At 39.2% G+C, this 14,701-nt stretch overlaps 1 protein-coding gene across 5 annotated transcripts in view; it reads right to left on the bottom strand.

The window, feature by feature from the left end:
- Window positions 1-14,701, bottom strand: part of CACNB4 (calcium voltage-gated channel auxiliary subunit beta 4) — a 278,577-nt gene that overhangs the window by 19,033 nt on the left and 244,843 nt on the right. For all 5 annotated transcript variants that reach the window (XM_012457062.3, XM_012457063.3, XM_012457065.3 and 2 more), the window contains 3 exons: window positions 10,808-10,917; window positions 4,900-5,051; window positions 3,096-3,191 (listed from right to left, as the gene is read on the bottom strand). In XM_012457062.3, coding sequence (XP_012312485.1) covers window positions 3,096-3,191; window positions 4,900-5,051; window positions 10,808-10,917 — 358 coding nt within the window. The remainder of the gene's footprint in view (window positions 1-3,095; window positions 3,192-4,899; window positions 5,052-10,807; window positions 10,918-14,701) is intronic.

Raw genomic sequence — 14,701 nt, 5'->3', positions numbered from 1 at the left:
CATGTTTCACTGGACCTGTTGGATGCTCAATGGAAAAGCAGATCTACAGTCACAATTTTAGGGGAAGTTCTGCATACTATTTGTCCTATTGGAGATGTAAAATACACATTAGCGTAGTCAGGATTCTGTAGTAAAGAACCAGACTAGATTTGTTCACCTAAGTGTTTTCTCAAACATTTTTGGTATCAGAATTATTTTCTCATAACACTTATTATTGATATCACCTGAGACCCATATTGTAAATAATATAGTCTAGGAAATACTATATTGGGTACTCTTTAAAGTCCCTTTTTGCTTCATTTGTCTTTGGATCTAGGATTAATTCTTCTAGCTACAGAGTTAACTTTTTTTTTTTGAGACAGAGTCCAGAGTCTCACTCTATCACCCACATTGGAGTGCAGTGGTGTGATCTTGGCTCACTGCAACCTCCGCCTCCTGGGTTCAAGTGATTCTCCTGCCTCAGCCTCCTGAGTAGCTGGGACTACAGGTGCAAGCCACCATGCCCAGCTAATTTTTGTATTTTTAGTAGAGACAAGATTTCACCATGTTGGCCAGGATGCTCTCAATCTCTTGATGTTGTGATCTACCTGCCTCGGCCTCCCAAAGTGCTGGGATTACAGGTGTGAGCCACTGTGCCCAGTCTCAGAGTTAACCTTCTTCAGTGCTCTTATAGACTTCTCTTTCCAAAAACTGTTGCCTCTCATTTCTTAGCAATGTGATACTTTGCCAATGTAATTTGCTGACTTTTCAAACTGGAGATAACTGTGGCCAATTAAGTGAGTTGCAAATTAAAATGACACAGTGATCACCAATCTTTGGATGACAATTATAATTATGGTCTTGAAGTAAAGCAGGGGAAAATGCAGATACATTTTAAGATTATTTTAAGTAAGTAAAGGTTTTATAATCCAAAGATTTCTTCACACATGCCAAAATAGAAGATACAATTCCTTCTCAGCATTAATACTGTCTGTGTGATATCAATTAAACATATTTAATAAAGTAAACTGTTTAGAAAATGTTAAGTACAAGGCAACCTTATCTATCTAGACTGCCTGTTTAAAATTCCAGGTTATCTTACCGATTATATAAAAAGAGAAAGTGTTTATCCTCCTGAGATAATGATAGGGCAAGGCTGTCTTTCCAGTCATGGAGCTGCTTGAAATCTCTGACCTGGGCACAAGTCCTAAGGTAGCTCGTGATATTACTTGCTTTCACAGATACACATATCTTTTCTTGGTTCTAGCTTTTCAGATGTAACAAACCATATTATACGTACAACTACTCTCAGCAGCTAAAATCCCTCAAACTTAATAGGACACAAGAATTTCCTCTAGTAATTATTAGGATAAATGTTAATAAACTTATTTCCATAAAAATAAAATTTCTCCAATAAATCTCTTGCACTTCTAATTCCATTTAGGTGTCTGCTTCCCAGAAGACCAAACTGATATAACTACCCTTATAAGATTGTACCAAAAATTGGAAATAATAACATAGTTCCTAGCTTTTGATAGCTAGACAACAAAGATTACCTTCCTTCAACTGTGAAACTAGGGTCAGGGCTGGGCAATACATTCTTCTATATCTGATCAGTCTTTAATTATACATTTCACTGTGTAATTGGGCTTCATTATCAGCCAGCATGAAGTTAAACTTCTTATAGAGCATTCCATGCTCCAAGCTATCCAAATTATCTTCAGGGTAGGTAATCAGGTACGTGTGTGTGAGGGTGGATGGAATTGGGGGGTAGGAAATTGTCTTTGGAGCCAGACAGATCGAGAATAGATTGAATCCTAATTTGCTATGTCACCTTAGGGAGATTATTTAATCTCTGTTTTCAGTTGCCTAAACTATAAAATGAGGATAATATAGCCTATCTTACTAGGTAACTGTGAAGATTAGAGATAGTCTATGTAAAGCATGTAGCACACTGGCCCATTGTAAGCATCTAATGAAAGGATGCATTATACTCTTATCATCTGAATATTCATTCATTCACTCATTCAACAAATATATATTATGGGTCTACTACGATAGGGAACTGACATACAACAGTGAGCCAGAGAGGCACAGGTTCTTATAGAGTCTACCAGACCAGACATGGCATCACGCAAAACGTATCCAGTAAGTATAATGAGAAAACTTAGATGGTGCTTCTTATGTGCCTGGCACTGTTCTAACAGCTTACATATTCACTCACTCAATCCTTACACCAATCCCATGAGATAGGTACTTGCCCGAGATTACGTAACTAGTTAGTGTGGATTCAAAACCCAAATATCTGGCTCCAGAGTCTGTGCTTTTACCGGTTATGCTGTGTTGCCTCTCTAAACACTTGAATCAGATTTTATGCTTCCATAGAGTTTAAACAATCCTACACAAGTATATAAAACAATCTAGTGAATCCATTAAGTAAGAAGGACAGTTATTTCCTTTACAGAAATATAGGCACAGAAATAGTAAGTCAGTGGAAAAAGAGGAGAGACTGACTGGCCACTGGGGACCCAGTGCCGTGTGACAGCAGTTCCCTCTCCCAGCCCAGCCCGCCACTGCTCACCTTCCAACACAGCAGCTGTTTTCTGGCAATGGCATTAGAAAAAGAGTTGCTGTAATTTCATTTTTCATCTCGCTCAGCCCTGACTCTTTCATCTACTCTAACCACAGGGCCTCTCTAGTTCCAATCAATTCTTGACCTTCAGTGTCATCATCTTTTACGCCTGCTGGAATTTTCTTGCAGAAAAGTTAAAGGAAGATCAAATTGGTATGTTTTCTTTTGTTCTTTTCTTAAGTGTGTCCACATGACTGGAGGCTGGATGCTAAGTGGTTTGCTGCATGTTTGCAAAGCAAACAAGGTAGCAGTGAGGAAAGCAGACCCCGGACACTAAGTTCATTTCTTATTATAAGGCAAACATCATCCACATCTGGATGCCTGAGTACAAGCAACATAACAGCAGCAGTTTGTTCCAAGAAATCCTTCAGATGACAACATACCCTCATCACCATCATTTTAGAATGAAAATGACAACATGGGGAAAAAAACACCCTCTTCTAAACAGGAAAGAATGATTAAGACAAAAAATGATCATACTTACCGGGGGGCATTGTGCAAGTTTATCAGCTGCCACCAGTTGAACATTCAAGTGTTTACTTTGTGACTTTCCTCTAGATTTAATCAACCGCTGTAAAACCTGATAGAAGAAGACATAAACCTGAGGTATTGTAGATGAGTTGAAAGAAAATCAAATAAGCCAGGATCTTTTTAATGGTCTGTTTGGCCCTGAGTATTATTAGAGAGGAAATACAGCATGAGAAATCATATAGTTAAACCTGTAATGATGTCATCTGCTTACATTTGCTTTCAATTACCATGGATTTGACATGTTCATCCTATTCTAACTCCATGTGAAGTCTCAGTAGGAGCCTGAGTTTTCACCCTAGATTTTCCTCAGAGATTTCAAAGGGAGCCCTGCAAAAATGGAGGGAGTGGACTGTACCAGTTCATTTATGTTAAGTAATATTTTAATGTTATTCAGTTGAATAATGTTTCAGTTCACTATCTCCATGTCAGATAAATGTCAGTCATTTACATGTTTGTTATTTTTGTCACCAATTATTAATGAAACATTTCAGTTTAATCTTAAATTAATCAGCCTATTCCATGATTGGAGATCCAAACAAAACATTTGTATTGGTATATTGCTACATGTAAACTGGTGATATATCTATGTCTTTTGGCTACTGCTGTAACTGCATTTGACTATATACTGCCATCTCCCTTGACCCTTTGCCTGCAAACAGTGCTAATCTATGAGCTCTATAATACCCCAGAACCCCTGTTCTTACACTTAAGGACGCCATAGTGTCGTGGGCAGTGGGAAGGGCTGACCACTCCTGCACTGCAGTGAAGTGCTTGAATCTCAGAAGCACTTTTGATCCATTCTACTGATTCTCAAATGGCCCTGTGTGCTCAGGATTCCCAAGTCTACTGCACTAAAGCAGTGTCTGCAGAGATAGATGGAAGGCTAAGATCTCAGAAAATTTGGAAGAGCATACAGCTTCTTTAGACATTCTCCACCCATGAGAGGAGACTGCCATGTTGGTTGGCAGTTGAATTTGTATTTAGGCACCAAAATACTGTAGGAGGCACAGACAAGAAACTGATTATTAAGATAGTACTTCCCAAGGGTATCCATTTCATATTAACTTTTTAAGAACAATATCCTTTTTTAAAAATGAAAGAACACCCAAATCAAAAGAAACCAATGTGGAGCTATTTCACTTTTATTTTTACCTCCCACAATGGCATAAAGATACACAGCAAATTTTCCATTGCGTTTATCATGAAATAACTATATTCTTTAAAGTACTCAACCTAACCACAAATGTGTGTCTATAATGTTTCCATAAGAGATGTTTAAACAGTGATATTCTATTTTATATATGATCAATACGGATGCCTTTTTTGATCAATATAACTGTACTCTCTCAACTGGGTACAGAGTCTGGATGATACAGGAATCAATATCCAAGAAATTTACCAATATAGAATTCATAGTCTATGATAAGCCAGAATCTACTCTTCCACATCTGTCTTAATGTTTTGTTTCTATTATACACTTGCATAACTGTCTGGTTGGGATCCATAATAGTAGCTTTTAGAAGAAATGAACTATTATAGTCTTTGCTATCTGAAAATTCATAGAATCTGTATACTGTGGAAAGATTTTAAATGTACTTATTAATAATCAGCAAGACGTTCTCCTTGTCCATTCACCAAAATCCACAGAGCAAAGCACATTTTTAAAAGATGCACTTCTAACCCTTAAGACAGAAAGGAGCTTTCAAAGTCAAGAATGATAAATATTAAAAAAAAAAAGACAGAAAGGAGCTAATCACCTTTGGAGATGAGACTTTTACATGAACAATAATTGGTGCTAAGGAAGTCTTTATAAGTTGTGCTGGGTGATTGATGGTGTCTGCATCGAGAACAACCAGTTGCAAAGATCTTGCCAACTCAAAGATTCTTTCAATTTCACTTTGTACTTCCGCTAAAAGGAAAAATAATAAATAGATCCTGGTTATTGTTATGAATTAGTTCTTACATTAAAAAGATATAGTATATTTCCAGATATATTGGTCTACATTACAAAACAACACATTTTAAATTTTTATAGTCCTGTCTAATTTAAGATCTTTTCTAAATATAGATGGAGATGGGTTGAGTTTTGAATACAACCAGTTGGTAGAAAAGCCTGAGATGGCTCTCTTGATTTGCTTCTTCTATTCAACATAATATATAGCTGTTTATATACCTACGATGATTGTTTTATGTTGTTTTTGATTGTTGCTTTGTCCTAAAGAACTTTAATGTTAGCCATAGAAGCTGGAACCACATTTAGAAAACAATTGAAATACATGTGCAAAGCAGTATCATATGGAAAGCAAATTACAATGAAATATTTCTATCAACAAAGTATATACTAATACTTCATGAATACGTTTTTTTAAAAAAAAAAAAACCCTGCAACTCATCTGTTTTGACTGATATGCACATTTTTGTACCACTGGTTGATTGTTCTGAGTCTACCCTTAAAACTAATCATGTTATTAAGACTGGTTAGATTTAAGTATGAGAGCCAAGTCACTTGTTCTAAGGCATAATTAGCTTCAGTATTAAAAAAAAAAGTAAGGCCAACTATATTAAAACACTGCAATACATCTAGATGCAAATCTATCTGGCTGGCTGTAATAGTCAGATGACCCAAAACTGTGTACGAGTCTAGTCAAATGAAAAATCTACTTATTTTCAAATGTCTGAAGCAATCCAGTTTTTTTTTTTTTTAAAGGAAAACAGATAAGCAATACAGGACATGGCTTTCTGAAATATAAAAAAGTTTATATATATATATATATATTATAAATTACTTGATTTATTGGATCATGCCCAAAGTCTGAATTATACTATTTGATTTTCAGATAATTTTGTTTTTGTTTTTGTTTTTGAGATGGAGTTTTACTCTGTTGCCCAGGCTGGAGTGCAGTGGCATGATCTTGGCTCATTGTAACCTCCACCTCCCAGGTTCAAGCAATTCTTGTGCCTCAGCCTCCCACATAACTGGGATTACGGGCATGCGCCACCATGCCTGGCTAATTTTTGTATTATTAGTAGAGGTGGGGTTTCACCATGTTGGCCAGGCTGGTCTTGAACTCCCAAACTCCTGATCTCCAGTGATCCACCCACCTTGGTGTCCCAAAGTGCTAGGACTACAGACATGAGCCACTGTGCCCAGCTGATTTTGTTTTTTATTTTTTGGTTATAGGCATGACCAAACAATGCTGTAATCTGGTCTAAAGGACACAGAGTAGACAAAGCTATCTAATTTAAATTATTATTATTATTATTAATTTTTAGAGACAGGGTCTAATTCTGTGGCCCATGCTGGACTACAGTGATTCAATCATGGCTCACTACAGCCTCAACCTTCTGGGTTCAATTGATCCTCCCACCTCAGCTTCCTGAGTAGCTGGGACTACAGGTGCACATCACTGTGCCTGGCTAAATTTTTTAATTTTTGTAGAGACAGGGTCTTAGCATGTTTCCCAGGCTGGTCTTGAACTCCGAAGTCCAAGGAATCCTTCTGCCTTGGCCTCCTGAAGTGTCGGCATCACAGGTGTGATCCACCATGCCCGGCCTTAAATTATCCTAATGATGGCCTAGGGAAAAGGTAATGTTGCTCTAAATATCCCCATTGAAAAGTGTTTGTGATTTGCTTTGCTTATTTAGTGTAAATTCAAGTTCACATTGCCCCCCAGAAAATTCTCCCTTCCTTAACCAAAAGGATTGACAGGGTGCTCAGGGTCATGTATACTCAAGACTATCATGAAACTCTGTTTTCTCGTGTTTTGCATGATTGCATAAAATTCTTATTTCCCAAAGAATTATTGAAGTTTAAGGCATATCAGTTTTAAAAAGAATGAATTTATGCTCTGGTTTCTCTTCATAACAAATAAATCATTCACCTTTTACTCAAAAGGATGAATTTGAAGAGTCAATATATCTATCACTTTCCATGTTATCTAATACCAACAGCCTGAAAGACTTCACATTGCTTGGAAAGGTGACTAGCTTTCAAGATATCAATGAAAATAAAACGGGCTTATTTGCCAAATTCTTCTGAAATCATATTCCACATGTGTTAGTAAAGCATATTTGTCCCATTTTTTTCTCACATGTCAGAAACAGTTTTAAAAGAAATGTTTCTTCAGAAGGAAGATTGGAAAATAAAGTCAATTTTTACTGTAGTAAATTTCAGTCTCAGGATGTTGGGGTATGTTCTCCATTTGCTCTTTTCATTAAATTGTCACTGGCTTATGGGAGCTCCTGGCCAGGGCTATATGTGAGCAAGCCTATGTTTGCCTAGGTTTCAAATATGAGTATAATATTTCTGGAAGCAGCAAAAAGACATTGACGCAAACTGGACTGCCCTGGTCCAAATAGCCCTCAAGGCACTCTGAGTTTCTGTGTAAATAATTCAGAAATACCTGGGCCCTATTTACTGTGCACCAGCAATGAGGTTAAGTGTGGTTTCTGCCAGGAGCAGAGGGCAGTCACACCTACTGCTTAACCAACACAAAACTCTTAAGCAACGGGCAGTTGGGCAGAAGAAGAGAGGTGCTCGGGCAGAGCAAGCCAGAAGGGATGCTGCAGAAGGCCACATTAAATACTGGGGTGAGCCCCACATTTGGGTAATATGTATACAGAATGTAATAAATACATTTTATGTGTAAGGCGTATTTATCTACATAGCTCATTTTTTTTTTTTAAAGAAAAAGATCTCAGCCAAACCAAACAATCTTGGCTACCCAGACTGATCCTCAGAGGGGTTCCAATGAAAGTTTCCTCATAATCCTATTCTAGTCAAATGAAACCCTGGGGAGTTATGGACTATGATGCTGGAGGACCTCGATGAACACTTCTATAGACTGACCATGACTGATCTGGGCCCATCTCTCTGCAGGATCTCTGTCACAAATGATTTTCCTTATATCCAAACCTGTTCCTATTTCTCCCATGCTTCAAACACTTCAATGGCTCCCCAGGGCCAAAAGCAACATTTTCTTTCCAAAGTGAGTACTCTAGAACAGTAATCTCATAAGACATCCTATGAGAAGAAGGCGGTTTTGTGCAAGGGATATATTGCATACTATAATAGCTTCTCTTTAGAATTTCAAACACACATTACCCTTCATATCTTCAAGGCCCTAAGAAGTCCTGCAGAGAAGAAACCTGTCAGTTTAATTCATTATTTCCAAATTTATTTGACAATGGAAAACATTCTGAATGTAACAACTCTTACTATGTTGTAAAATTAACATTGCATGGGATCTATTTTGGAGGTCTCTTCAGCAAGGCACATTAGAACCCTAACATGTTGGCCTCAGTCTCTTCTGTTCCTCTCAAATCACACCCCCAACTTCTCTGTTCTAAGCATGCTATACACAAATCTACTTGTTTCTCAGCAACACATTTTTGTTTACAAGTCGATGCCTTTGTACATCGTTGCCTGCCTTGAAGAACTGGCTCAAATATAACTTCTGAGAAGTCTTCTCACACGTGTCTTACCCCTACTCTTCTTTATACCCCTAGCTCTTTGTTCATAATTCTACTGTCACAGAGTATTCTAAATATCTGTCCCTTCTATCTCTTTGCCCATGGGTAAGATACTGTGTGTGGGTTATATCTGTATTTTCTAAGTCTAGCATAATGCAAGGCACAGAACAAGTGTTCGATAAACATTTGATGAAGGAATCTACAAATGTACATTAACAAGCACACAAATGGATCACATTGTGATTATAATATTAATAGATTGCCTTGAAATTAACTCCAATGGTTGTGGGTATATGACTTTACAGAGTAAAGGTAAAAACCATGAGCTGAGATAGATTTTGTTTCTTCCTGTTTACACTAACTCGTCCCACTCACCCCACTGACTCTGACAGTAGGTGACTAGATTGTAAGGAATGACTTCAGTGAATACCCGTGAAGCCCTTGGCAAGTGTCAATAGTTAAAGGAGTCAGACAACCTGGCTTAAGCTTTTAAGTATCTTTTAGCCTCTCATTATACATTAGAAGAAGGAGTAGTTAAAAGCCAAAAACAGGCCGGGCGCGGTGGCTCAAGCCTGTAATCCCAGCACTTTGGGAGGCCGAGGCGGGTGGATCACGAGGTCAAGAGATCGAGACCATCCTGGTCAACATGGTGAAACCCCGTCTCTACTAATACAAAAAATTAGCTGGGCACGGTGGCGTGTGCCTGTAATCCTAGCTACTCAGGAGGCTGAGGCAGGAGAATTGCCTGAACCCAGGAGGCGGAGATTGCGGTGAGCCGAGATCGCGCCATTGCGCTCCAGCCTGGGTATCAAGAGCGAAACTCCGTCTCAAAAAAAAAAAAAAAAAAAAAAAAAAAAGCCAAAAACACTATGAGGAGTTACAAAAAGGGTAAAGACAGGAGAACAGAGAATGGATGCTTGCTTGAGAAATCTTCAATCTAACTTAATGTCCTTGTCACCTATGATATTTGACTTTAGTCATTACCTAATAGGATTCACCATCCACACTGCCACGATCAAAATACTGTGCCTTTGAGCATGTTTCCCTCTGCATGTGGAAGGCTCTAAATACAAGACTAAAGAAGGAACCACTAATCACTGGGATCTTCCCCTCACAAGCACTGACCACTATTCTATTTGGTATGTTCAGTATTCTTTCACAAAGCAACCATCCAATAAACATTTATTAGCGATTATCACGTGCCAATCCTATGTGAGGAATACACAGATAATACTTTGTACCTTCTTTACAAATTGCACAATCTTTGGCTCAAGTTCAGCAGGTTCTTAATTTGATGTTAGGGCAGGCACTCTATCTTGGAAATCTTAATTTTATTTTGTTTTCTATCATCTATAGAGCTAATTTCAACAGTTTAAAAAATGTAAGGCATGGAAGAGCCCGATCTGTCCTTCCTAGTCAAAACAAGTTGCCCTCAGAATGTGAATGTAAAGAGAATTCTAGAAGTCATGAGTGAACTACACCACCCTTGGCAATCAGGGAGACCATGACAGGCTTTCAAGATGAATGATGTGATTCACCAGCACTAGAACTCGCTTCTGTGGGTGGTGATTCCATCCTCCACAGTCCTGCTCACCTATGGCTTGATGGAGGTACTCACTTACAGCCTTTTTTTCTCCTCCATCATGGGGAATTTGAGGATGCTTTCTGACTGGTACCCCAGGAAAGACATGTTTAAAGTCCCTGTATGTTACTAATGGTAACTGCCATTTCCTCTTAAAATGTCATTCTGTATGCTAACAGCTAGCAGCAGAAGGAACAGCAAGAACACCACTATCTAGCTTTTCATCTAAAGATCTCAGAAGGCTGTACACCTCGTTTCCTTTCATGTCAGATGTAACTCAGGTATGACAAATATCATTAGCCTCACTGAGAAGCTGAGCAAAGCAGAGATGAATGGTTTCATGTGGTTAGGCAGGCAAAGACTAGGAGAGCCTGTTGAGGATTCTTCCCACCAGACTACTAATTAGCTAATTGACTAAAGCTGAGAGACGGCAGGCTCTGGCTACTGCAAGACTCTGCCGCCTTCTTGCCTGTAGCTAGCGTTCTCTTCAGGTACTCAGTGCTCCCCCGTTTAGGATGGGGAACAAACTGGAAAAGACACTCACAAATGCACCATGTGTCAGCCAGGTCTGTAAGAACGGCTTGAAGAACTACCACATTTGAACATCTTACCTAAGCTGGACCGGGTGTTCGAACGTTCGATTATTGCTCTCTTGCTGGGATTATTTAGGACAGACCTCTTAGCAAGAGAAATGTCAGCTGTCACTCTCGTTATTGATATCCTATGAATAGGAACACAGAACAGAACAAGCCAGTAAAAATGTTATGAGGCTCTCCAAGTGATTTATAACCACAGTACTTAATAACCAATTTACATACTAGAGGAGAACCACAGTTTAATAAACATTGGCCACAAGTATTTTAAACAGGCTCTGGCTAGTATCAGCATGCAAGCAGAGCTGAATGGAGAAGGTTTAAGCTATTTCACAGCCAAAACACCTACTCCAATAACAATGTTCTTCCTCCATTATGGCCTGCCTTGCCGAATTCCCTTTATAATTCACACCATACCAGGAAGGAATCAAAACATATAAATAAACCATGCTCTTTCTGGGAAGCAGCAATAAAATTTGCCACAACTCATAGTTGATTTGCTCTTGAATAAGACCTTCAGGAACTACAAATGCTTTGCCTTGGCATTTCAATGATGCAGGTCAAAGCTGAGAAACCCTCTTCATTATTATTAATGAAGACAATTAACTAGTCGGTGGCTAAGTTGCATTCCTTTATAAAACACATGTGATTCTCCACAGGCCCAAAGGGAGGCTTCATTTGTAAAAATGTGAAAAAAATTGTTTTAGTTTTTTCTGCAGGCACAGGATTCTTCAGCATATTTGCATATGACTTTGAATGCATACAGCAGGCAGTCATAAGGCACCCTAGCTGAGAACAATTTGAGTATTGCGCCAGGATTTGCTAAGTTAGAAAGTATCCTGTGGTGATGCAAGAGAAAAATAAAGTAGGGCCAGGCACGGTGGCTCACGCCTGTAATCCCAGCACTTTGGGAAGCCAAGGTGGGTGGATCATTTGAGGTCAGAAGTTTGAGACTAGCCTGGCCAACAAGGCAAAACTCCATCTCTACTAAAATACAAAAATGAGCTGGGTGTGGTGGTGCATGCCTGTAGTCCCAGCTACTTGGGAGGCTGAGGTGGGAAGGTCATTTGAGCCTGGGGAACAGAGGGTGCAGTGAGCCAAGATCACACCACTGAACTCCCAGAGTAAGACCCTGTCTCAAAAAAAAAAAAAAAAAAAAAAGAGAGAGAAGAATAAAGCAAAGACATTGCAAATAAATGCAGAGGGGCATCTATTTGCAAATGATTTATCAAATGAGAACATCTAGAACTTAGAATTTAAAGACTATTTTAAACTGAGATTGCTCAACTTCCATTTAGCTACCAGTAGAATCCAAAGTTTGCCTCTTTAAGCCAGTTACTGTCACCATCGGCCTTTCTCCATCATTATCTTCACAGCTTGGTAGAGTTTCCAGAAAGGAGACAAGGAAGATAGCACCCCTCCCCTTTTATACTCAGTTAGTACACCCATTCTCTTCTGTTTTCAAACCCTTTGGGGATTGAAGTAGGAAAGAGGGTAGAGTTATTAACAATTACTAAATTGTACGTCATCTCATACCTGTCTGGGGACAACACTGCCAGCACTGTCAGGAGACTTTACCTAACTTCAGTGACCTAAAGCCTTGGGAATAATTTAAAATAGTCCTTTCCTCAGATAGTTGGAAATCATTCTTTACAGCAACAGCCTGTGCAAAAGTTCCTGTGCCGTTTTGAAGCAAAGCACTGCTTGCCTGGGTCATTACGTTTATAAGCTATAGGTTGTCAGGAAGTTTTCAATTCTTAAGTTTTTAGAATGTTAGACTCTAATAATTATTTGATGCATTTTCAAATTGTCTCCCAGAGAAACCAAGAGAGTTTGCAGACACAAAGAAAACCAAGAGATTCTGCAGATCTCAGGGACTGTTCTGAGGACGAGAGGGAGGTTCAGTGGGCTCCAGCTTCACTATCCTCAGTGTCAGGAAAACACGTCTGCATTTCTGTTTCCTGCATTGGGGCTTTATATATGATTTCACTATAAAAAGCTGTTCAACTGCTAAAAGACACTGGAAAACACTGGTGTAAAACTTTTTGATTTTACGAAAAAGGAAACTGAAACACAGACAGAAAGTTGCACGTGGTTAGTTGCAGCTCAGGTCTAAACCAGTCCCTGGGCATCAGGCCAGTGCCAAGTCACCTGACTCCACCATTCTCTTACAGTTCAGTGTTCTACAAGCCCAGATCTCCAGATATGAGTCAAATCGTCAAGCACAGATGCACAGTCAGTCTTGGCCTTGCTCTGAGATGGTGAGGATTTAAATCAAGTTGAGGTAGGGTAAGCCCACATCTGACTTTCCATTACCAATTGGCCACCGCAGCTTTCAGGCACAAAGTCTCATAGGCAGCTCCTTTCCTTTCCAGAATAGGGTTTGTGTCGTTTTTAAATTAAATTAAATTAAATTTATTTATTTATTGAGCTCTGTCGCCCAGGCTGGAGTGCAGTGGTGCAAACTTAGCTCACTGCAACCTCCACCTCCCAGGTTCAAGCAATCCTCCTGCCTCAGCCTCCCAAGTAGCTGGGATTACAAGCATGTGCCACTACACCCAGCTAATTTTTGTATGTTTACTGGAGACGGGGTTTCACCATATTGGCCAGGCTGGTCTCAAACTCCTGACCTTGGGTGATCTACCTGCCTCAGCCTCCCAGTGTGCTGGGATTATAGGTGTGAGCCACCATGCCCAGCAATGTGTGTTTATTTTTGTGTTTTTGGGTTTCTGGTTTACTTGCTTTAAGAATGTAGCTGCTGGGTAGAAACATACAGTCGTTTCAGAGCAATCCAAATATGTGACGAGAGACAAGTGGATAGGTTTAGGGACAGAATTCAACTTTCTAGACTAATGATTTTTGGAGAGCCCAACAACCCAGAAAGTCGATTTCTATTCTGCTTAAATGACAATCACATTTTCTAGTTCTATACAAACAAGAGACTCTTGGTTCTTTAAATGTGAAGGGATTATCATCAGACACTCATTTATTTTTTTCTGAGTTATAAAAGTACTTTTACAAAGCTATTTTCAAACATGACCAAAGTTTGAAAACATTCAGAAAAAAACTGCTTCATATGTTCCAAAAATAGAAAAAGATGCAGACACTAAAGGGTACTTTTTCTTATTTTACTTGCTAATACAAGTCAGCTTGCTAATATAAGTTATTTATTAATAAAAATACACATGCATCAATCAGGGCTCAGAAGAAGACAGACACAACCCTAGAAAACCTTCAATATGACAAAGTAGGAGTTTCTCTTTTCTTTTTTTTTTTTTTTTTGAGATGGAGTTTCGCTCTTGTTACCCAGGCTGGAGTACAATGGCTCGATCTCGGCTCACTGCAACCTCCGCCTCCCGGATTCAGGCAATTCTCCTGCCTCAGCCTCCCGAGTAGCTGGGACTACAGGCACGCGCCACCATGCCCAGCTAATTTTCTGTATTTTTAGTAGAGACGGGGTTTCACCATGTTGACCAGGATGGTCTCGATCTCTTGACCTCGTGATCCACCCGCCTGGGCCTCCCAAGGAGTTTCTCTTTTCTATACAAAGATGCTTACTATTATCAAAATCAGACACCAAACCCAAAATTCTTTTTTGTAAAAGGGTCTCCAGAAAAGCAATCACATTTACAACTGAATGCTATCTAGCTTATATACCTTTTTCTTTTAACTTAGAGTGGTATCCTTTCGACTTCTTTCCTTGCTATGCTGAGAGCCCCTAGTGTGTTTCAGCATTCCCATGCACCTTGTTTGATAGACATCTCTAAAGAGTTCCCTTGGAAATCTTTCTGCGACTTGCTGTTGGCAGTTACTGGCCAGTAGGTAAAAGACTAATAGGAGTTTAGTTCCCCAGCAGACTGGGTGTAGCAGCAAATGTTACTGAAAACTAGCAAACATCATTCCCTAAATACA

The sequence above is a fragment of the Aotus nancymaae genome, unplaced genomic scaffold (assembly GCF_030222135.1).
Source record: "Aotus nancymaae isolate 86718 unplaced genomic scaffold, 86718_ANA_hifiasm-v0.15.2.pri h1tg000029l, whole genome shotgun sequence".
In the NCBI taxonomy this organism is placed as follows: Eukaryota; Metazoa; Chordata; class Mammalia; order Primates; family Aotidae; genus Aotus; species Aotus nancymaae.
Note: the sequence above shows the minus strand (reverse complement) of the source record. Positions and strands in the feature narration are given on the sequence as shown.